Consider the following 25,549-nt stretch of genomic DNA (forward strand, 5'->3'; position numbering starts at 1 on the left):
GCAAGTAAAGAGAAGTTGCGTCTTGAAACCTCTTTTTCTGAGCAACTTTCCAAGGCTAATGAGGAGATTAGAGAGTTGAAGGCTCTCTTGGTTGAGAAAGAAGCATATGCTGGAGAACTCGTGCAAACACTGACTCAAACTCAAGAAGACCTCCGGGAATCTTCTGATAAGGTTCGCTTTTTAGAGAGTTCTCATGCTGCTCTCCAAGCTTCTCATGAATCTGCCTTGGCTGAAAATGAAAAATTAAGAAATGAAATTGCTGATTGGGAAAGAGATTATGAGATCCTTGAAGAGAAATCTGCCATTGAAGTGAGTTGGGCGTTTTTAAATTCTCTCCATGATACCCTCGTTCAAGTTAGCCAGGAGAATTTTAACTTAGAATTTGAGTTAGCCAAGATCAAAGAGGCTCTCGAGAAGACTCAGCAAAACCAAGATTTCTCTTCTCCCATGGCTGAAGTTTCTGAATAAGTTGAAGATGATACGGGTATCCCCACTCCTTCGAGTCAAGCTGAGCCGCCCGCTGCTGTTGATGTCCCTGTTTCAGTTCCTTCAAGTTCCCAGTGAAAAGTTTAAATTCCTTTGTTGCTTATTGTTTTTTTGTGGTGGTGGTTGTAACCCTTGGTCTTTTTAAGGGTTTGTGGAATACGTTAAGTCCCCAGACCTTTTATGGGGCATTTTGTTTAATCAACTTTTTGATTTATGACTAAGTTCATACTTAGTCTGAAATTTTTAATATTATGAAGTTTTCGTTACTATTTAAACTTCTATTTCGTTTATTCTCGCCTTTATTTTTAAGGACTTACTGAATAACCTGCATTTTTATTTTGTAAAATGCTTGCTTTTTCTCATGAATGTCTTAAATCAATCATGAATTATAAAAGAGGACCCTTTTATATTCGACACTTAATGAAGAAGACGTCTCAACTTCATAATGGTGTTAACATACGACAAAAAAAAATAGGAATAAACATGTTTCTTGAAAGAACTTTGACAAGTTTTTATTTGAACTTTGCCAAGTTTAAGTAATACTTTACATGTATTTAAATAACATCTATAACTTTTTCGTAGTTGTTTTCCTCACAACAGATTTAAAAGAAAGAATAAAATACAAGGTTTTTATGTAATAACCCATTTTAGTAGACGTACTTTAAATACAAGGTTTTTATCTATAACATGTTTCAGTACATTGCCTTTAACCTAACTATGGTAAGGTTTCGTCTTGGCCTTGGCTCGTGGCTATTAGCTCGTGACTATCTTTCGGTGGTTTTTGCTCTGCACTTAACTCTTTCAATGAGTTGATTAGGCTTGAACTTTTGATTGCTTCTCAATCTTCTTTGTCTTCTTTATGCATTTCCGTACGTATACATCATATAGTCCCCCAAGTGTTTGAGCGTTGAAGCATGAAACCTCGAGCACTTGATTGTTCCTCTCATTCGGTCCTTTCCCTGAAAAGGAAAAACACACGGGACTCGGAGGGGCGGTTATAGATGAAGATTGCTTAACCCGTCTAAATTTCTATCAGAATAGTTGTAACCCTAGACCGGGAATTTTAATTCATTCCACGTGCCTTGCAGGTCTTGATTCATCATTTAGTACGGGCTAGCTTTTTGCCTATCATCTAAAATTGTTAGTAAAACTTTTATCAATTCAAAAACGGAATTTTTAAATGAAGATACCTGACCGTGGGTATTCTTTTAGAAATAGTATCTCTTCAAGTTAACAGCATTCCAATGTGAAGATAATATCTTGCCATCCATAGTTTCCAGCTCGTATGCTCCTTTTCCCGCAATACCATGAATCCTGTAAGGTCCTTCCCAAGTTGGCTTAATTTTCCGATATTGGCTGTCTTCGTGGATTGAAGAACTTTCTTGAGCACAAAGTCCCCAATCTTGAAGTATCTTAATCGTGTCTTCCGATTGTAATATCGCTCAATGACTTGTTTTTGTGCTGCCATTCTTATTAATGCAGTTTCTCTTCGTCCTTCAAGTAGGTCAAGGTTTATGTGCATTTCCTCTTCATTAGTTTCTTCTGACGCCTGCGTATACCTCGTGCTTGGTTCCCCTATTTCAACCGGGATTAAAGCTTCAGCCTCGTACACCAATAAAAATGGTGTTTCACCTGTGCTTGTTTTTGTTATTGTGCGATACGCCCATAAAACACCAGGTAACACTTCTGGCCAATTGCCTTTAGATTCTTCTAACCATTTTTTCAAATTATTGATAATGACTTTATTTGTTGACTCCGCTTGTCCATTACCTACTGGGTGGTAAGGTGTGGACATAATCCTTTTGATTTGCCAGCTTTGCAAAAATTCTGTGATTTGAGCGCCTATAAATTGTGGGCCGTTATCACACACGATTTCCTTTGGTACACCGAATCGACATATGATATTTCGCCAAATGAAATCTCTGACCTCTTTTTCCCGTACTTGTTTAAATGCTCCTACTTCTACCCATTTAGTAAAGTAATCAGTGAGATCAAGTAGAAACTTTACCTGTCCCTTTGCTTGTGGTAATGGTCCCACAATATCCATTCCCCACTTCATAAAGGGCCATGGTGCAATGATCGGATGTAATAGTTCCACAGGTCTATGCATGTTGTTTTCATATCTTTGGCACTTATCACATTTAGCCACGAAATTCTCTACTTCTTCTTCCATTTTAGGCCAATAATAGCTTGTTCTAATCATGGTTCTTACAAGTGATCTTCCTCCCGCATGATTTCCACAATGCCCCTCGTGTATCTCTCTCATTACATATTCTATTTGAGAAGGTCCGAGGCATCTTGCGAAGGGGCCACCGAACATCTTTCGATAAAGATTACTGTGACGAACCGACCCGTCGTCTCATGAGTACCGCTCTGTTTCCCCCATTTTCTGCTTCTTTATGCTTCATTATCAGTGTCTTGTGTGATCGAGTTGGCTTGGATTGATCTTTGAAGGAAATGAGACACTTAGTCTCTTTAAGGAAGGCTTAGTTTGGAAAAGTCAACCGGATGTTGACGTATGCGTTAGAGGGCTCGGATATGGATTCCGATGATTCGGTTAGCTTCGGGGGATGATTTGTGACTTAGGAGTGTGATCGGAAGTGATTTTGGAGGTCCGGTGTAGAATTAGGCTTGAATTGGCGAAGTTAGTATTTTCGCGAATTCCGATTGATAGGTGAGATTTTGATCCGAGGGTCGGAATGGAATTCCGAGAGTTTCTGTAGCTTTGTTAGGTGATTTGGGATGTGTGTGTAAAATTTCAGGTCATTCGGAGGTGCTTTGGTTGGGTTTTTGATCAAATGCGTGTTTCAAAAGTTTTAGAAGAACTTAGGCTTGAATCCGATGTGAATTGATGGTTTTGGTGTTGTTTGAGGTGTTTTGAGGATTGGAACAAGTTTGGGTGATGTTTTAGGATGTGTTGGTGCTTTCGGTTGAGGTCCCGCGGGGACTCGGGTGAGTTCTGGATGGTCAAACGGACCAATTTTGGCATTTGGGAGTTGCAGGTTTTTCAGTTTAGTGTTGCAGAGGTTTAACCCTTCGCGTTCGCGTAGGGTGAGTCGCGAACGCGTAGAAGGAATTTGAGGGCCAGGAATTTAGGCCTTCGCGTTCGCGTTTGAGGCCTCGCGATCGCGGAAGGTTAGGAGATAAGGCGTCGCGAGCTAGAGGTTTCACCGGTTCGAGGTGAGTAATGATTGTAAATGATATCCTGAGGGTTTGAAACCCGGATTGCACATCGTAGTGCTATATTGAGGTGACTTACACGCCGGATAGCGAGCGCGGGGTAGAGCACCGTTGGGGATTGTGACTTGGTCCGTCCCGATTGATGAATTTACCGCGTATTTGACTGAAATTTACTTGTTATCATCATAAATTGGGCTGATTGCCATATTTGGTCTTCGTGCCAGCTATTTGAACCCTTCGGGGATTGTTGTTGATAATTCCTCACTGTTTTAATTATATATTTCAACTCAGTCATGTATTTTTCCACTGTTTTAAAACACGGCCAAGTTTATTATGCCTTAAACATTCGAAATGATATTTCTAAAAATATTTTGGGCCGAGCATCATGCTTTACTGTTGCCCAAGTGGCTTATGTGATTTTGTTGACTGAGTAAGGCCGAGGGCCTGTATTGTGAGGATACTTTTGGATCAGGCTGCACGCCGCAGCAGTGTTATACTGATACTGATATGAGGCCGAGGGCCTAGATTGATGCCACGAGATGGCTTGATATTGCGCTTGGGCCGTAAGGGGCCCCTCCCGGAGTCTGCACACCCCCAGTGAGCGCCGTCGACGATAAACGGATCGGGCTGCACGCCGCAGCGATATGTGGAGCGGGCTGCACACCGCAGCGGTACTAGTATTGTTCTGTGTGTTTACTTTATTTTATTTGCTACCTGTTGTTGTGCTACTTCATGAGATATCTACCGGATTGCCTGACATTATCTGTTAATTGAGTGTGGTGCCCGAGGGGCGGACTTCTGTGCTTATCTGCACTATTTGAATTGCATTCGTTTGCATACTGTTGAAATAGTCATTTCCAAAAGAGGTTTTAAACTGAGCTAAGATATTTCTAAAGATTTCACAGCTTCACTGTTTTTCTCAAAAGGTTTTACACTACTTCTATATAGCATGATGATGTGACATACGTGATTTCTTACCGCTTAGTTGTTATTTACCTTTATTACTCACTGAGTTGGAGTACTCACTTTACTCCCTGCACCCCGTGTGCAAATGCAGGTATTTATTCACCCGGTAGCGGGTTTGGCTGATCAGAGTCAGAGATATAGGAGTTTAACGAGGTGACTGCCAGCGTTCGCAGCATCGTTCTTCTCCCTTTGTTCATTATTCTTGATTAGTGTATTTTTGACCTTGATATTGTACTTACATTCTAATAGATGATCGTGACTTGTGACACCCCTATTAGGGCTATGTGGGGTTGTAATTCCTCTAATTAATATTTTTAAGTCATACTTTAGCTGTTTATTCATGATTAAATTATTTTTTAAAAGACGAATTGGGTTAGTTGGCTGGCCTCGTCTTCACGAGAGGCGCCATCACGACCAGTGCGGGGTTTGGGTCGTGACAAGTTGGTATCAGAGCCTAGGTTACTAGGTCTCACGAGTCATGAGCAGGTTTAGTAGAGTCTCGCGGATCGGTACGGAGACGTCTGTATTTATCCTCGAGAAGCTGCAGAACCTTTAGGAAAACTTCACATTCTTGAATTCTTATCGTGCGTCCTTGATTCAGCTTGAAAAGAAACTCTTGAAATTCCTTCCACGCGTTTGTATGCGCGCATGAGCGCTCAGTATCCGATGTGCCTTCATGGCTTGTGATTCCCTGATCGAGGGGCGAGATGTAATCTCCGTGAGTATATGTTGGGCCAGTCTGGAGGACTTGAGGCTGGATCTTTGCCTATGGCTTGAGCATCGAGGTGCTGATTGTGTGAGTAAGTGTTTTGAACTTATATGTTCGGTATTGTCCCTATTAGTGGAAGTGACGGCTGGATAACCATGTGATGAGTATGTTAGTACTGCAAGATGTATCTATGTAACTTGGAAGTGACGAGGAAGGTCTGTTGGATGATAGATGAACTATTAAGTGTTTGATTTCCATTGTGACTGGATGTGTGGCTCCGAGTTATGGGCGCGTGAAGAATCTTTTCATGTTTCCAGTCGAGGGTGAAGTAAATTTTATGTTGCGGTATGAGTTCAGACTCAGGAAGACTAAGTGACTGTGTAATGTGTATGACGGTGGAAGGTGTGCGGAAATGTTATATTGAGGCGAAACAGGTGGGTTATCTCCCGCGGCGTGTTCTGAAGTGGTGTAATCCTTATGTGAATAGTAGAAGATCTCATGTGTAATTGAAAAGTGCGTGTTGAAATTTGAAATTTCGGGTCGCCTAAGAGAGTGGGCTTAGCTATTGCGGGGNCGGAGCATATCCTCCAAAATCTGAATAGTCCGCTCGGACTGACCGTCCGTCTGAGGATGGAACACTGTGCTCAACTCAACCCATGTGCCCAACTCTCGCTGAATTGCACCCCAGAAACGCGAGGTAAACTGCGTACCCCGGTCCGAAATGATAGATACCGGCACACCATGAAGGCGAACAATCTCCCGGATATAAATCTCAGCTAACCTCTCGGATGAATAAGAGACTGCCACAGGAATAAAATGTGCTGACTTGGTCACCCATATCGCATCAAACTTCTTCCGAGCCAACGGAAGTCCGGTAACGAAATCCATGGTAATCCTCTCCCACTTCAACTCGGGAAGCTCAATCCTCTGAAACAAACCACCAGGCCTCTGATGCTTATACTTAACCTGCTGACAGTTCAAACATCGAGCCACATATGCAACAATATCTTTCTTTATCCTGTGCCACCAACAATGCTGCCGCAAGTCCTGATACGTCTTCGCGGCACCCGGGTGAATAAAATACCGAGAACTATGGGCCTCCGCTAAGATCAACTCTCGAATCCCATCGACATTGGGCACACAAACTCGCCCTTTCAATCTCAAAACACCATCGCTATCTAAGGTCACCTTCGTGGCACCTCCACGCTGCACCGTGTCTCTCAGGACACACAAATGGGGATCATCAAACTGCCGATCACGGATACGCTCCAATTATGAGGAACCGAGCGACCGTGCAAGCTAACACTTGCTAGGCTCCGAAATACTCCAATATCACAAATCGAGTTGGCCAAGGGCCTGAAACTAGTCCAAAAGCAAAGCGGTCTCTGGCTGACCGGAAACTANCTGCTGTGAGCGGTTGATTTCACGGTTAGGTGCTATGTTGGTTCCAGTTTGGGGCATGCGAGTGAATTAGCTATGGCTAGAGTAAAGGAAAATGTTGACAAAGGTTATATTATGCTTCATAAGGTATGACAATCACGTAATGTCTAGAGTGTTGTTGGTAAAGAATGCTCGGCGCATAGAGCAGGAAGTTGCTTGGTTGTACCGGGATGAGGATTTCATTTTGCGGTATCGGAGTGCCAATGAGGCACGGGTGGTTCTGTTCGTTAGGTCAGGTAAGTTGCAGTTTGAATAAAGAGTGAATGACTTTCGAGAATGGTTCTAATGTGTTCAAGATTCTACAGGGAACAATCGGGTATCTTAAGGTTGTGTATGTGGTTAGAGACTGTGTTTTCATTGGAAGAGGTCAAGACTTGTGGTATTTTTATGTTAATTATGGGATTCTATGTATCAGTATTAGGAAGGTAAAGGTAACGGATTTAGATTAGCAGGAAGTTCTTCAGAGTAAAGTATTCTGGAATGTGGTATTTCTGGGAATATTTGAGAGAGTATTCAGTGGCTCATGGGTCTTAGACAGTGTGGTCTTATGCTTGGGTCTCGTGTGGTAAGCCTGGGTTCAGGCATTGTGGTGCTACAGCCAGAGAGAATATCGAGTTGATAATGAATCAGAGGTAAATTTAGATAGATGGAGCAGCTTGATAGTAGACCGAATCGGTATGGTAAGGATATGATTAATTCTTTGTATGTGATCGAGGTAATGGGTTCTTACAGGTATTTTTCAGCAATGCTCTTGGGTTTTGATGGCTTGCTTAGCTTGGTCTAGTTAGGAGGATTCAGTCCTGGCAGTTTAATTTGTGCAAACGGAATCGGGGGAGTTCTTGTTAATTTCTACCGTGGTTGGAGAAGTGCATTTTATACGAAGGTGAGAGGCATGGGATGTGTAATGATTTTCTTCTAGATGGGATCAATGGAAGTTCTTGACTAGTTGAGTGCGTAGATGTCTGTGGCTCGGAAGGGAGATAAAAGTTTTCATGTTTTCCTTGGATGATATGGTATATGCGGTATGTTGTGGAGGACCGAGACTGGCGTGTGCTAGGTTACAGTTCAGTTCTGAAAGGAAGTTCATAAACTCTTAGGCAACGAGAAGCCTCAGATAATCAGGTAAATGGTATTGTTAATTGGAAGTGATTTTACGAGGGTATATGTTTCAGAAAGAGGCAATGTGATTAAGTTGATGGTACTTCGGTAGTATTGCGGCACTTTCTTGTTGGATCGACTGGTGGTATTCGGGTTTGCTTAGTGGCACAGGGAAATTTTAGCGTATCTATCGTGGAATGATTGGGTATTAAAGGTGTGCATGTGTTCGGACGGCGAAATTGGGATCGGATATGATGATTCATGTGCCGTGTGATGTGGAGGCGGAAGTTCTCATGTGCAGGCTATGATGTAGTTGTAGATCGTGTGTATCGGCGCTGTTTAGCAACTACCGGGATTTGGAGGCTCGAGTGGATCTTTCTTTGCTTGGTATGTTAGATTTTGGATATGATGTGGGGGTGTAGACTGGTTGTCTCAGTGTTGGGTTATTCTGGACTATTGCGCTATGGGCTATGCCGGAAATGCCACGGGATGAGTGGCAAGGTGCGTTGGGTTACGTTCTAGTAGAGTGGTTTATATTTCAAAGACCTAGCGGAAGGCTGGGAAGGATTGCTTTTCTTAATTGGGCCTTCGTGATGGACGTCAGTGCAGAGGTTTCTACCATTGATTCAGTTCCGGTGTTGAGGGACTTTTCGGATGCGTTTCTTGTGGCCGGGCATGTCGTCGGGCGAGGTTGTGGATTTCGGTATTGATTTGGTGCCGGGCACCATATCGTATAGCTCCGGTAGGAGTTGTAGTAGTGGAAGTAGCAGATTTAGGCCTCCTTGTTAATGAGTTCGTTGGCAGGACAATGTGGATGCGTGTTCTAGCTTGAGTCAGCTTGGTTGGCCTCGAATTGTATTTTTGAGGGATAGGTTGATTCGATCGTTATTGAGCTTGTTAGTGATCTGAGGAGGTCTATGAGTTTCTTTTCTGTGTTGTGAGACATTAAGATTTGTTGGTTAGGGGCACATGTGGTGCGATTCTATTGGGGATTCATAGTGGAAGTCGAGCGGGAAGAGTAATCGGGTATTGCTCGGTGAATGGAGTATCGGTTATGACCTATCGGGTTGCGTGGTATATGTTATTTGTCTCACCGTGAGTATGATGATGTGCTTTGGTTCCAGACGTCAAATGGTGCGCGGTTGTCGCTTTCGAGCATAGTGACTTGAGGTGTTTCAGGTGGAGCAGTGTTGGATAGGATCGTGCATTGCCGCGAAGCTATGTGGAGATATCATCTTGCGGGATAGATTCGTGTGTTCTATTATATGATGTGAGACGGATTCCCAGCCTTGTGTTGCGGTGGTACTGGTGAGTTGGAGGTACAGCTCTTTCAATTATGTCCTTTTCATGATTTGAGTATGTCCGGACTGTTGCTTATTGGTGCGCGAATTAAGCAAGTTGTGGCTTAGCCTTTATTGATGTGTCATGTCACCAGAGTGGTGTGTCGGATTCGAGGTGATCGTTGGGGTCATTAATGAATATGAACGGAATTGATTTCAGCTTGTTGGAAGGATAATATCGAGGTTCGGTTCAGAAATTTGCTATGGTCCTTGCCAAGGAGAAGTAACCTTATGGATGACCGATCTGAGAGATGGTTATGATTTATTGCGTGTTTCATTTATCACTGGCAGTATATGGAAGTGTTGGAATGAGACTTTAGTTGATAAGAGGTTTCTACCGGTATTTGGCTGTTGTGTGCAGCTGCTGTGAATAGAAGTTATTGTTTCGAGTGTTTGAGTTATGTGGTGTATCATATGATTGCAGCTGAGGTTGCAGATATGGGTTGTTACAGCTGGTTCGGATTTATTCTGAATATAGATGTGAGGTTTTGATCTTGTGTATGATTTCGGAAGTTGAAATGTGGTTCTATGATTTATGGGCTAGTCTGGATTGTGTGATCTTGGTTAAAAATGTGTTATCGGACCTATATGAGATAGGGTGACGTGGGATCACCCCCGGGTATATGCATGATAAAGTTATTCAGCTATTGGTTGGCTTCTAGAACAACTCTAGGTACGCTCGAGGACGAGCGTTTGTTTAAGTTGGGGAGGATGTGACGACCGGACCCGTCGTCTCATGAGTACCGCTCCGTTTCCCCCATTTTCTGCTTCTTTATGCTTCATTATCAGTGTCTTGTGTGATCGAGTTGGCTTGGATTGATCTTTGAAGGAAATGAGACACTTAGTCTCTTTAAGGAAGGCTTAGTTTGGAAAAGTCAACCGGATGTTGACTTATGCGTTAGAGGGCTCGGATATGGATTTCGATGATTCGGTTAGCTATGGGGGATGATTTGTGACTTAGGAGTGTTATCGGAAGTGATTTTGGAGGTCCGGTGTAGAATTAGGCTTGAATTGGCGAAGTTAGTATTTTGGCGAATTCCGGTTGATAGGAATTTGTCCGAGGGATGAAATTCCGAGAGTTTCTGTAGCTTCATTAGGTAATTTGGGATGTGTGTGTAAAATTTCAGGTCATTCGGAGGTGTTTTGGTTGGGTTTTTGATCAAATGCGTGTTTCGGAAGTTTTAGAAGAACTTAGGCTTGACCCCGATGTGAATTGATGGTTTTGGTGTTGTTTAAGGTGTTTTGAGGATTGGAACAAGTTTGGGTGATGTTTTAGGATGTGTTTGGTGCTTTCGGTTGAGGTCCCGGGGGCCTCGGGTGAGTTCCGGATGGTCAATCGGACCAATTTTGGCATTTGGGAGTTGCAGGTTTTTCAGTTCACTGTTGCAGAGGTTTAACCCTTTGCGTTCGCGTAGGGTGAGTCGCGAACGCGTAGAAGGAATTTGAGGGCCAGGAATTTAGGCCTTCGCGTTCGCGTTTGAGGCCTCGCGATCACGGAAGGTTAGGAGATCAGGCATCGCGTTCGCGTGAAGGTCTTCGCGTTCGCGTATAAGGGCTGAGGTCCAGTGGTGAGTTGTTCTTCGCGTTCGCGGTTGAGGGACGCGTTCACGTAGGTTTAGGGACACAGGGCTTCGCGTTCGCACGTGGGATACCGCGTTCGTGAAGGGTAAATTGGTCAGTGGAAAAGTTTGTTCATCGCGAACGCGGGTGGGCCATCGCGTTCGCATAGAGTAAAATGTCAGCTGGCAGAAGGGTTTTTAATGATATTTCATCCGCGAGCCTAAGTTATTTTCCTCCATTATTGAGCACCTTGAGAGCTTTTTGGGAGGAATTGAAGAGGGTTTCGACTGGGATTGATTGGAGGTGAGTCCTATGAACTATAAACACGATTATATTGTAAAATTAACCTTGGAATTCATGGAAACTTGGCTAAAATTGGAAGAACTAGGGCTTGGATTTCTAAATTTTAAATTGGGATTTGATGGGTCATTTGAGCTCGGATTTGAGAGTTCTTGGTATGTATGGACTCGTGAGGAGATAAGGAATCTAACGATGTGAGAATTTCTGAGTTTCGAGAAGTGGGTCCGGGGCTCGAGTTTTGCTAATTTCGAGATTTTTGATATTTTTCGATTGTTTTCGATTGGGTATTGTTCCCTTAGCCTATTGTGACGTATTTGTTTTGGTTTTGGATAGATTCGACACGTATGGAGGCCGATTCGAGGGGAAAAAGGCGTCGCGAGCTAAAGGTTTCTCCGGTTCGAGGTGAGTAATGATTGTAAATGATATCATGAGGGTTCGAAACCCCGGATTGCACATCGTAGTGCTATATTGAGGAGACTTGCACGCCGGATAGCGAGCGCGGGGTAGAGCACCGTTGGGTATTGTGACTTGGTCTGTCCCGATTGATGAATTTACCGCGTATTTGACTGAAATTTACTTGTTATCATCATAAATTGGGCTGATTGTCATATTTGGGCTTTGTGCCTGCTATTTGAACCCTTCGGGGATTGTTGTTGATAATTCCTTACTATTTTAATTATATATTTCAACTCAGTCATGTATTTTTTCCACTGTTTTAAAACTCGGCCAAGTTCATTATTCCTTAAACACTCGAAATGATATTTCTAAGAATATGTTGGGCTGAGCATCATGCTTTACTGTTGCCCAAGTGGCTTATGTGATTTTGTTGACTGAGTAAGGCTGAGGGCCTGTATTGTGAGGATACTTTTGGATCGGGCTACACGCCGCAGCAGTGTTATACTGATACTGATATGAGGCCGAGGGCCTAGATTGATGCCACGAGATGGCTTGATATTGCGCTTGGGCCGTAAGGGGGCCCTCCCGAAATCTGCACACACCCAGTGAGCGCCGTCGATGATAAACAGATCGGGCTGCACGCCGCATCGATATGTGGAGCGGGCTGCACGCCGCGGCGGTACTAGTATTGTTCTGTGTGTTTACTTTATTTTATTTGCTTGCCTTACCTGTTGTTGTGGTACTTCATGAGATATCTACCGGATTGCCTGACATTATCTGTTAATTGAGTGTGGTGCCCGAGGGGCGGACTTCTGTGCTTATCTGCACTATTTGAATTGCATTCGTTTGCATACTGTTGAAAAAGTCATTTCCAAAAGAGGTTTTAAACTGAGCTAAGATATTTCTAAAGATTTAACAGCTTCATTGTTTTTCTCAAAAGGTTTTACACTACTTCTATATAGCATGATGATGTGACATACGTGATTTCTTACCGCTCAGTTGTTATTTACCTTTATTACTCACTGAGTTGGAGTACTCACTTTACTCCCTGCACCCCGTGTGCAGATGCAGGTATTTATTCACCCGGTAGCGGGTTTGGCTGATCAGAGTCAGAGATATAGGAGTTTAACGAGGTGACTGCCAGCGTTCGCAGCATCGTTCTTCTCCCTTTGTTCATTATTCTTGATTGGTGTATTTTTTACCTTGAGGTTGTACTTACATTCTAATAGATGCTCGTGACTTGTGACACCCCGATTAGAGCTGTGTGGGGTTGTAATTCCTCTAATTAATATTTTTAGGTTATACTTTAGTTGTTTATTCATGATTAAATTATTTTTGGAAAGACGAGTTGGGTTAGTTGGCTGGCCTCGTCTTCACGAGAGGCGCCATCACGACCAGTGCGGGGTTTGGGTCGTGACAATTAACTTGCTTCAAACAATATCGTGCGGCCTTTCTCCGAAGCGCGTGGGCTTTTTTCTTATCTTCAGGGACGGTACCATACTGCAAAAAAGCGATAATCTCGTTTCTCCAATCCCAGGTTAACTTTTGTCTGGATCGAGTACTGAATGAAACAAATGAATTACAGAAGCATTTTCATTGCTTGTCACATCTGCCGCAGATGCGAGATTAGCTAGGGCGTCTGATTCGACATTTTCATCTCTTGATATTTGTGTGATTTTCCAGGTTTGAAATTGTCTAATTAAATCCCGTACCTTTTCCAAATATTGCTGCACTCGTGCCTCCTTGGCTGTATAAGTCCCCAACATTTGGTTAACCACGGCTGCGAATCGCTTTTGATTACAATTTGATTAATGTCAAGTTCACGTGCCAGTTCCAAACCTGCAATCACAGCTTCATACTCTGCCTCATTGTTAGTTATAGAATGGCATTTTATGGCCTGACGAATGGTTTCACCCGTAGGTGCCATCAAAACAACTCCTAAACCTGCTCCCTTTACATTAGATGAGTCATCCACAAACAAGGTCCAAATTCCTGGATTAGACACGTTGAACACTTGTAATTCTTTTTCCGCTTCTAATTGCATCTCTTGGCTAAAATCAGCTAAAAAATCTGCTAATACTTGAGACTTTATCGCGGTTCTAGGTTGGTATGTAATATCATATTCAGTTAGCTCTATAGCCCATTTAGCTAACCTACCAGACAACTCATGATTGTGTAATATGTTGTGTAATGGATAAGCAGTTACCACGATAATAGGATGACATTGAAAATAAGGTCTCAGCTTTCTAGATGCCATGATCAGTGCAAGTGCAAGCTTTTCTAATTGAGGATATCGCGTCTCCGCATCTAACAATAATTTACTGACAAAATAAATTGGAGATTGTTTACCTTGGTCTTCATGAACTAAAACAGCACTTACCGCTACTTCTGAGACGGCAAGATAAATGAGCAATCTTTCTCCAACCTCTTATGATTGATGATGAACCCCACACCGCTCTTTTAAACCCTATAAGTTTTGCGATTCATTAACAATAAAATTGTATCGGCGTGACCTATAGGTCATGAGTTCAAGATGTAGACACCCCTCGGGATGCGACCATCCGCTACACCCGGCGTAAATACGAGATGTCTTATGCACCGGATTGTCCTGTTAGTAGAACAGGAGAAATCTTATCTATTTCGATTGTAAGACTAATTGTTAGTTCTTGTTTCATTTGCAGCCTAATACAGCAATTTTTCCTCATGCTTACAAAGTTAGAGATGGCAGAGACACATTTCTTGGTAACAAATATATTCGACTACTCCTTTAATCACTGACTGGAGTTTAACTTAATTCTATATACACTTATGTCAAGAATTATTTTATTATTAGACCAAATAATATATAACTACAGTCGGATCTCTATATAACAGAATCCCTATATAATAGTCATTCACTATAAAAGCTAAGTTTTCCATGGAATAGATTTTTATGTTATGTTATAATATATGTCTTCTATAACCGCACTCACTATAGCAGCCAAAATATATTCGGAACAAACGAGACTGTTATAAAGAGGTTTGACTGTACATATAACAACCAATGATAAGTAGAATTAGTAACCTGAAAACTATGACAAGTAATCTGCTGGAATTAGTTACCTGTAAACTATGACAAGCAATTTGCTGCTATAGGTTAAATTATATTTATAGTTAGAGGCGGAGCCAGAATTTGAAGTTATTGAGTTCCAAATTGTAGTTCTTTTATTTAAGTAACAAAGTTCTAAATTAAGAATTTTTCACATTCAATAGATTTCTTGAGACAAATACAGGGTTTGGACCAAAATTATTGGGTATGGCCGAACCTGTAACCTGTAATATGTACACTGGCTCCGCCCCTGGCTATAGTGGAAATCTCTTCGCAGTGTCAATTGTTGGTGTATATAAATTAAATGCTGAGTGAAGAATTTATATGTTGATGTATGTAACTAACTCTTGATAATTTATTTTTGTGGGTGTTGAATATATAGGTCCTAAGGAGGAAATGCAAGAGTTTTTGGATGGTGTAGCAGATGCAGATGATGTTCCAACATACGTGAAAGAACATCCCTTTGGACAACCTGCGATAACAGCTTCTCACCCTAATTGGGATTACTATGCTAAGACAATTCGCGCAGAGGAAGCTTCTGGCTCTAATTACTCTGATTATGATTCTGACTGATATGATTAGGTTACTGGTTTTTTGCTTAACTATGTAAATCCTTTCTGGTTTTTTGCTTAACTATGTAAATCCTTTCTGGTTTTTTCTTAACTATGTAAATCCTTTCTTAGGAGTAGTACTTTTTTATGTAATGGTGTGTGTAGTCTTGTGTTTTTGCAAGTTGTAAGCCTTTTATGTATCTATTTGAACTAAATCCATTTTACCTTTTTGATGTGTATGTATTATGTTGTTGTTAGTGTTCTATTGTCTCATTTCATCTTATGCCGAAGGTCTATCAAAAACAGTCTTTTTACTTCCTAGGGTAGGGGTAAGGTCTATGTACACACTATCTTCTTCAGACCCCACTTGTGAGATTACTGGTTTGTTGTTGTTGATGATGATGTTGATGTATTTTTTCTTCAACCTGTGACTAGAGGTGGATGCAATATACTGTTGTCATGTTCATTTGAACCTAGTATTTTAAATACGAAGCATAAATTTATGTGTAAAAATTTATTAAAATTGGTACAAATAGTTGATATGAACCCATAACTTTAAAAATTACAATGGATTCAATGCTAATAACGTAAAGATTGAACTCATAGAGTTTAAATCATGAATCCGTCTCTGCCCGTGGCTAGACTAATGGTCCTATAATGATTTGAACATGTTTTGCTTATGTGATGACTCAAAAGGTCATCACTCGTTTTGAAGTCAATTCTGTGTTCCGAAGCCTTAAAAACCTCCTTTTGTCTCACCTCGATTTGTGTGCACAGTCCGGGCGTATATCCGGAAAGCTTTTATGTGAAAAATTTGAGGAGAATGCTAATTTTGCCTTTCAAAATAGAATTTAAGTTGACTTCGGTCAACATTTTGGGTAAACGGACCCGGACCCGTGATTTGACCGTCCCGGACGGTCCGTAGAAAAAAATGGGACTTGCATTTTGCCTGGAATTGAATTCCGAAGTCCCAAGCCCAAGAAATAAATTTTTGAAAGAATTGTTTAACTGAAAATATAAGATATTACGAAAATTTAAAGATGTTTGAATTTGATGGTATCGGGCCCGTATTTTGTTTCCGGAGCCCGGTACAGGTTTAAAATAATAATTAAGTTGAATCTGTGAAATTTGGTAAGAATCGGAGTTCGTTTGGTATAAATCGGGCCTTTAGTTGAGAAAATGAAAATTTCAATGTTCTTGAGTAATTTCATGAATTTGAGGTTGAATTCATAGTCGTTGATGTTATTTTGATGATTTGATCGCACGAGCAAGTCCGTATGATGTTTTTGTTGCGTGCATGTTTGGTTTGGAGCCTCGAGGGCTCGGGTGAGTTTTGGATAGGCCGCGGAGTGTTTTGAACTTAGGAAAAACTGCTGGTGTGTTGCAGGTCTGCAGACTTCGCAATTGCGAAGCCTGGCTCGCAAATGCGAGCTCGCATTTGCGAACATCCATCGCATTTGCGAAGACTGGGCTAGAAGGGGGACCTTCGCATTTGCGAAGTTCAGAGTCCCAAATGCGACAAGAGCAGTAATCGTAATTGCGAACAAACGTTCGCATTTGCGAAGTTAACAGGGCAGGCCTACCTTCGCATTTGCGAAGCCTGGGCCGCATTTGCGAGTTCACATTTGCGAACCTGACATCGCAAATGCGATAACTGCACCTGTGTAAATTCTAACTTAGACGAAATTTTTTTCATTTTTCAAACTCTCTCAAACCCTAAGCTCTCTTGGGCGATTTTCCAAAGAAAGGTTCTTCTCCAAATCATTAGTAAGTCATTTCTAACTCATTTCTTTCAATCTAATCCATCTTTTTACATGATTTCATTTCAAAATCAAGGGTTTTTAATGGGAAATTGGGTGATTTTGGGTAGAACTTAGGATTTTCAAATTTTGGGAATTTGGACCTCGATTTGAGGTCCGATTTCAAAATAAATTATATATTTGAGTTCGTGGGTGAATGGGTGTTCAGGTTTTGGTCTGAACTTCGGGTTTTGACCAAGTGGGCCCGGGGTCGGGTTTTGACTTTTTGGGAAAAACATTGAGAAACCTATTTTCATGCATTAGAATTGGTTTATTTAGCATTTATTAATGTTATTAAGTAACGTGTGACTGGATACAAACGAATTGGAAGTGAAATCGAGAGGTAAAGCGGTAGTTGAGGCTTGATTGTGTTCGTGGCATTGAGGAAAGTGTTTGGTCTAACCTTAGCTTGAGGGAATAGGAGTTATGGTCTTATTTGCTATGTGTTAAGTGTTGAGTACGACGTATAGGTGTGGTGATGAGTATCTATACGTTGGTGTCAAGCATGCCCGTGAGTCTTATACTATGATTATTGTGACTCCGTTATGTATTGTCCATGCTTAATATGATTATTATAAATTTTGAACAAGGCTTATGAAAATATTCTTGGTAATTGACAATTGTTGAGCATTGGCTCAAGTTGTGACTTATGTTGTGAAGTGATTGTGGAAACGAGAAGAGATATATTGTTGATTCCCTTGCCGGGATGTTATTGTTTATGATATTGTTCCCCTTGCCGGGATGTTTCTGCTTATGATATTGTTTTCCCTTCCCGGGATATTATTGTTATACTATTGTTCCCTTGCCGGGATTCTTATGTGATTGGTGTTGATTTGTATATTGAGATCGGGTTGCATGCCGCAACAGTATTATATGATTGGGATCGGGTTGCACGCCGCAACAGTATTATATGATAAGGATCGGGTTGCACACCGCAACAAGAAAGAATAAGAGTGAATATTAGTTCTTATGGTGAGAACGAGAGTAAAAGCACGAAGGGTGATGCCGTGCACTTGTTACTGTTTTTCTTATTCTTGCTGATATGAAATTATGGTGTTCTTTATGCTTCCTACTGAAATTCTATTAGTACTTGATATTCCCCGCAGCATGTTCCCCCTTCCCATCTTTAACTGCTAGTTCCTGTTATCATTATTTGCCGTATATAATTTAACTGCACGGGTTTATTTGGTAGTCTTGTCCTAGCCTCGTCACTACTTCGCCGAGGTTAGGCTCGACACTTACCAGCACATGGGGTCGTTTGTGCTGATACTACACTTTGCACTATGTGCAGATCCCGGTGCTGGAGCATTTGGACCACAGTGAGGTTGCTGCCTTCAGTCCAGCGGAGACCCGAGGTAGTCCTGCAGACGTCCGCAGGCCTTGGCGTCCCCTTCTATCCTATTTCCTTCTGTTCTTACTTATTTCAGAGACTGACATGTATTTTTTTTCTTCGTTCAGACCCTATTTGTAGTATCCTTAGATAGTCCGTGAGATTGTAACACCAGTTCTCGGTGGATTACTTTATGGAACCGTATTTGTATTAAGTTAAATTGTTGAATTTCGTCTTTCGCACTTTTTATTCCACTGTTGATCATATGTTAACTTGTGAAATTGTTAAAAGATAAGGAAAAAGGATAATAAAATCTGTAATTGTCGGCTTGCCTAGCTTTCACTAGTAGGCGCCATCACGACTCCCGAGGATGGGAAATCCGGATCGTGACAGCTTAGCATATGATAAAGTATATAATCTTGAGATAATACTCATAATCTAATATAACCAAACCAAGATTTGTTATGGAGTGCAGACTTTTAATTTCTAGCGCTTAAGATTACTGAAAATGAAAGTCTGTAACTCTATAAATTTTACTGAAAAGACTTAATATGCATAAACAGTATTAATAAGTTGTACACTAATCTATATTAGATCACTTCCATTTTCAGACTGTTACGCAAGTAATATACTGAACAGATATCCTATTGAATTTAGAATAACTGAACAGATTCTATCCTCTAGAATTTTGAGCATGCATGATCCTTGGAAATTGGAAAGACTCCATATATAGTTTAATTACAAGTATTTGAAAGGTTTTTTCACCATTAATAAATCTTGAATCCCACCCTATATATATAATCCACCATTTTTTCTAAAAACTGTATCAAAGTAGTATTATCACTAAACCTTCTTTAAAATCCAACTATGGCAAGAAAGCTTTCAAATCTGAAGTTGAAGAACTTGGCTTCTGGTAATGATAATAGTGATAATGAAAATGAAACAAAGGACATTGGAAAAGAGTTAGATCTTCCCTTAGATAAACTGAACCTTGGTCCAAAAAAGAAACTCCTTGTGCTTAATCTTGGAGGGCTGCTGGTTCATAGAGTGCATCGTCGCGACTGGTTCACTGTTGAAAGCTACAAACCGGACTTAGTTTGTGGAAATTTCTCAGGTTTGAGTGTGTGTATATGTGTGCGCGCGCAAATGTGTGTGTGTAAAAAATGCTTCATTGATGTTTGGTTAATTGTAATGATTTTTTTTGTTTTTGTTTAACTTATGTTGTGATGCCTTGTTAAAAGCAGTTTTCAAGAGACCTTTCTGTGATCAATTTATGAAGTTTTGCCTCGAAAGATTTGAAGTCGGACTATGGTCATCTGCAATGGAGTTAGTATTTCAATTAAAATGTTTTAAACCTAGTATGTTAATAATTATTTCTTGAAATTATTGTTACTATAGCTTTGCTTTTGTCCTTATAATATAGGAGAAACATGGATGCTATTCTAGACAACATCATGGTTGGACTTCGACGAAAGTTGTTACTTGTATGGTTATGTGGCTTTCAAATTAATCTAGCTAATTAGAACTCATTTTGTTTATTGAGGTTAAATTTGGGAAAGAATGGAAGTATTGCAGCAACTTTAAAGTTGTTCCATTGTGACCTATAAGTCACGGGTTCGAGCCATAAAATCAGCCACTGATGTTTGCATCAGAATAGGCTGCTTACATCAGCCTCCCTTAAGGGGCGGCCCTCCTAGGTATCCTGTGTAAGCGCGGGATGTTTCGTGCACCAAGCTACCCTTTTAGGTTAAACTTGAGAAAGAAGCCTTGGAGCAACGGTAAAGTTGTCTCCATGTGACCTATAACTTATGTGTTCGAGCCATAGAATTAGCCATCGATGCTTGCATCAGAATAGGTTGCTTACATCACACTCCCTTGGGGTGCGGCCCTTCCCCGTATCTTGTGTAAATGCGGGATGTTTCATGCACCAGGCTACTATAAATCTTTTGAAATTTCATTTGTTTTGTAGGATCAAGAAAAATGCATTGACAGTGGCTTTAAGTGTTTGGAGAAGAAGGAGAAGCCCATATTCTTGAAACAAATGAAGAAAATATGGGAAAACAAGTATCATATCCTTCCTTTTCGTGGTGGAAAATTTTCAGAATCCAACACACTTTTGATTGATGATGAACCCCACGTAGCTCTACTTAACCCTGTACGTTTTGCATTTCATTGAAAACAAGAGTACAAGATTGGCTATAGACATAAGAAATCTCTTTATAAGAAGACTAACTTATGATAGTTCTTGTTTGATTTGCAAGCCTAATACAGTGGTTTTTCCTCCTGTTTTCAAAGTTGGAAAAGGCAAAGACACGTTACTTGGTAATATATTTTACTAGTCCTTCATATTGACGGATTGAGTTTAACTTTTATACACTGTCAAGTCGCTTAGAAGTGATTGATTTATATTTTACACATATTGAATAGGTCCTAACGGCGATCTACGGAAGTTTCTGGATGGGCTAGCAGATGCAGATGATGTTCCAACCTACGTGAAAGAACATCCCTTTGGACAACCTGCAATAACAGCTTCTCATACTGATTGGGATTACTATGCTAAGATTGTTCAACGTTTTGCCATAAAAGAGGAAGCTCCTGAAGTTTAGTCATTGAGATTTTACTAGCTATGGGCTAAAACTTATATAACTATGTTTTACTTAATGTTTCAAGTACAACCTATTGTCACAATGTCAATGATCTACTACTGTTTACTACAATATGTGTGGAATGGTTCCCTGATAAACCTTGCAGTTCCTATGCAATATAAATGTCTTTACAGTTTATAACTACACCCAAACTTCTCTATAACAGCTGCATTTATTCCGATATTTTGGATGTTACAGTGAAGTGCTACTATAAATGGCATATATAGCAGAACATAAAAATAGATTCCGAATAAGTGAGTCTCCTTGGACTTCCCACTGACATTAGTGCGGTGGGGTTTGGAGTGTTTAGTATGCATGCAGACCTTACCCCTATCTTGTGGTGGTAGAGAAGCTGTTTCCGAAAGACAATACAGCCTCAGAGAGACACCGCATTAAGCCTTTCACAACTAACTGGGCACAAAAACATGATATCAATATAAGAATAAGTGAGTGTTCTTGAACTTCCGACTGACATTAATGCAACTATATAGCATCTGTTCCTAGGTAAAATCCTTCAAAAAGAAAAGAACAAAGATCTGTATAGACATTACAACAACCAGAAAACAAAAGATATATTAGCCCTCTTCTAGTCATGTCAGCATACTTCAAAGTTTCTAAGGCAGTCCTAAAATGATTCCTCAAGTTACAATCAGAAGTCAGGAAAACAGGGAATCAGCTAAATGGAAAAGAAACTATTGTCGAGTTTGGTTTCCCGACTTAACAAGCTACTCCATAGGTATAGACAGGTTAATATCAGGATATGGTCTCTGATCAAAAGTTGGCTCCGATCCATTACAGTCAGAAGTGTCGGTAGATGTGGAATTTGGCATATCTTTGTTGCTCGTGCTGTTATCAACCTCTCCGTGGTTTTGCATTGGTATTTGAGGTGCCTGAGTCAGAGTCATGTTGTTCACAAGTGGTGCATGTGATACAGGTCTTACCATTGAAACAGGGTCCGGAGAGCTGTGGATAACAGGAGCCATTCTTGGTTCGACTTGATGATGCTTCCTTTTATTGTGTTTTATAAAAGCATTTGGCATGAAACTTCCGACCACCATCTAGCGACATAAGAAGAAATGGTATCAATAAAGAGTATGCTATCGATGTTGGCTGTGGACACGTAAATCAGAAAATTTAACAGAAAAGATAATTGGCCTATAATTATTACTCCGTATATAATAACATAACAGTACTTACTTGGATGGGGCTTGCAGCGATAAGTGAACCAGCAATACCACCACCAATAACACGGCCATCTGGGCCAGCCAACGAAACACTTAATCCACCGGACCTACTTTTCATGCCACCATTTTCAGAAACAGTGTAAGATCCAGTTAACGCTAAGATCTCAAAGCGCCCCTGCATCGTCAGAGTAACTAAATATGAATTTTCCAGGATATAAAAGGCAATAACTCCTGTTTTCTCATAGAAGACATAACAACTCTTAAACAAAAAGCACATGAGAGCTGAGGTAGCAAAACGATGCAATGAAATTCAATGGCTATATAATTACATCAGCAAGCGTATTAGGTTAGTCATTCATGGGAAAACCTAGAACTGCTTTTCCTTTCTAGACTGCAAAAACACTTTCTTGCTGAAGAGAACAGGCATGTAAACTGAAAAGAATTAGGGAGCATAAATTAATCCAAGTGAGACGACGACAGGACATCTGCGATCCGACAACCATTTTCATTCAGGCCTGTAGTGTCAACTCTATTTGATCCTCGCCTTCCATACATTAAATGATGCCAATCTGAGCTTAAGTTTGGCTGCTATCAACAATTTATGTGGATCTTTGTCTAATCATTTAAATTTGAATTTTGGGAGGATGGGTCAAACTCAGAACTGTTGTTTTAAAATAAGAACAGCACTTGAACACAATTATCAAACACAAGGAAACAAAACATTAGGCAGAAGGAGAAACATGATTTCTCCAGAATGGTGGACACTGATTCATGCTTTGTACTGTAACAGAAGCAAAGCCCTTTAGAATGAGCATAGAAACAGCCTAAATATCGAGAGCTGCAATACAGAAAGTAAATCCGGGAACCCCATTTGAAGGAAATTACTAGAACACAGAAGAGAAGTTACGGCAATCAGTTAAAGATGGGAAGCTCATGCAATAGCAGACTTGAATTTCCTATTACTGGATATACCTTTGGTCCTTGAAATTATTGTGCTTTGATGAATAAACACTAGAGCCCCTTACGACGCTTCGCTACTTTTGAAGTTCAACCATGTAAAAGCAATATGGCATTCAGGCTGTAGCCAAAGTTTCCTTGATACATTGATTCAGACAATATATACCACTCTCCTATGAAGTGTTTTAGTCCTAACTTATGGTGTAGATCACAGATACACACATGTAAAGGCGAAACTAATCAAGGTCACCAAGTACATTGAGGGATTGATTTAGTCAATTTCCTATAAATGGTGATACAAATTTTCAAGACCAAATAAAGTTAAGTCACAAACAACTTGCTTTTAATACCCGAGAAATCCCCGAGGCTGACTAGGGCATGGTTCTAACTCGCGCGTGTACCTAACACATCACTCAGGTGCTCTTACTACTGAACCAAAGTCCTGGAGGCAGCCACCAACTACCCTTCACCAGCTATAACTACATTTTCGCAGAATATATACTTTATCAAATAAAATAAAAAAGAAACTATATTTCCGCAGAGAAAGCATCTTTTAATTCTTTAGAACTTGATTCTTGAGACATTCCTTATTGTTTATTTCTTTTCTTTTTTCAGGTGGGGGTGGTTGAGGCAGGACAACAACAATAACAGAAGCTTCTAGAAAACTAAAAATCAGTAAAAGCTATTAGCTAACACAATCTTAAAAAAGATACAAAGTACTAAAAGATTAGGAGAAAGAATGAAACTAAGAATAGATCATTGCCTCATAAGTCAAAAGACCACCAGAAGAACCAGGCTGACGAATTGTAACATTAGAAACAGCCCCATTTGCAGACAGAACACAGATCCCTCTTGAACCCTTCTGCACAAAAGAATAAACCTTTCCTGCCACATCCTAAAACCAGTACATAACACAAAACATTTCAGATCTGAAAAGGAAATCCTAGTATTTCATTTCATTACATCATGAAATGAAAAAGAAAAAGAAGAAATTACCTCTCCAGTATGCACAGTAACCACATGTGGCATAAAATCCCCTCCAGCTGTATGTGCAAACAGCTCACCTTCAAACACCAAAAAGCACATATCACTCTTACGTCAGAAAAATCATTAGGTAAAACAAACTAAAGCTAACAAAACCAAATCTTGGATTTTTTGCCTGCCTCATTTCAGGTTGTTTCCGATTTATTCAACGACAACCCAAGTGAGGTCACACACGTGGGGTTTGTTGAGGGTAGTGTGTATACTAACCTCACCACTAACCCGGGAAAAAGGTAGGGTCTAGGGAAGTTAATGTGTACACAAACAGTAGCGTGTGCTGAGAAGGTAGAGAGACTATTTTCGATTTACTCGGAAAATAAAAATAAAAAAGACCATTCTAGGGTTTTGTACCTTTAAATCAACAAACATATTAAGATTAATTTTTTTTTTTTTTTAAGAATTAACAGATCTTTGAGAAAAATCTCTTAACAGACTTACCCAAAGAAGCAATTAATTGCAAGTTACCAGAAGAACCAGAAGGTCTGCCACGTCCTCTTTTAGAGGAAGAAGAAGAAAAAGCAGAAGAAGGCGGTGACGTTATAGTAAAACCTGACGGTGGTGTCACTCCACCTCCACCTCCACCACCACCACCACCAGGTGACGTCACTGCCGCCGCCGCCACTGCTGCTTTAGCTGCAGCTGCTGCTGCTGCAGCTTTTATATATTGAGGTGTTAAGTTCCCTTCTGCATCATACTTTCTTGGTCTCCCTCTCTTCTTTTTCTCCCCACCACTTCCTACTACGCCACCACCCCCACTACCCACCACCACCACCCCTACTGCCCCCTCAGTTGTTGTCATACTCATGTTCATGTTCATGTTCATATTCAGCATTTGTGGTGGCACAACCCCACTACCACTGCCACTTGTCAAACTCCCATTGGCTGCTGCTACTGCTGTTACTGGTGGTGGTTGGGGGTGTGGTGGTGGTGGTGGTGAGTCATATTCTGAGTTAACACCGAGTGAACCAGATTCTGTACTCTCTTTATCTTCCATTTCCATCATTTTTTTCACCCCAAAACTAGGGAAAAAAAAGACAGTACTATGGGGAAAAGAAAAATCAAGAATGTAACTTTAAATAGAGATTAAATTAAAAAAAATAAAGGTTTGGTTTGAAATAAGGGTTGGTAAACAAATGGCGCCAGAAGGGAAAATGGGTTTTGGAGATTATTACTAGTACTATTTAGTTCTGATTTTCAGAAATAAAATTTTGTTTGGTGTTTTTTGGAGTTTGTAAAGTTGAGGTTCCCTCCATTAATGGGGTCAATGAAGAAAATAAAAGTGAAGAAAAAACAACTGATATAGTAATTGCCTTTTGTCTGGACTCTACACCTAGTATTTGTTAATTGTATTGAAATGCCCAAAATGTCCTCAGTTTACTTTTTATGTTCTTATAGTTACCCTTTTATATTTTTACCTTAGATAATGACAAGATTTTGTTTTCATATTTGGAGATTTATGATTTATGAATTATAATTACC

General features: G+C 40.5%; 2 protein-coding genes across 2 annotated transcripts; one reads left to right on the forward strand and one right to left on the reverse strand.

Annotated features, from left to right (window-relative positions):
• Positions 19,111-20,849, forward strand: LOC109221131. Its single transcript, XM_019385599.1, has 5 exons — positions 19,111-19,357; positions 19,488-19,573; positions 20,213-20,398; positions 20,505-20,565; positions 20,671-20,849. Exons 1-5 carry the CDS (start codon positions 19,111-19,113, stop codon positions 20,847-20,849), a joined length of 759 nt encoding a protein of 252 aa, XP_019241144.1.
• On the reverse strand, positions 21,301-25,346 carry LOC109212897 (AT-hook motif nuclear-localized protein 7-like). The gene is made up of 5 exons (XM_019376628.1): positions 24,509-25,346; positions 24,026-24,093; positions 23,793-23,924; positions 22,086-22,247; positions 21,301-21,946 (listed from the first exon to the last, which is right to left on the reverse strand). The coding sequence occupies exons 1-5, from the start codon at positions 25,071-25,073 to the stop codon at positions 21,614-21,616; spliced, it is 1,260 nt and encodes a 419-aa protein (XP_019232173.1). The 5' UTR covers positions 25,074-25,346; the 3' UTR covers positions 21,301-21,613.

This window comes from Nicotiana attenuata, chromosome 2, assembly GCF_001879085.1.
Source record: "Nicotiana attenuata strain UT chromosome 2, NIATTr2, whole genome shotgun sequence".
In the NCBI taxonomy this organism is placed as follows: Eukaryota; Viridiplantae; Streptophyta; class Magnoliopsida; order Solanales; family Solanaceae; genus Nicotiana; species Nicotiana attenuata.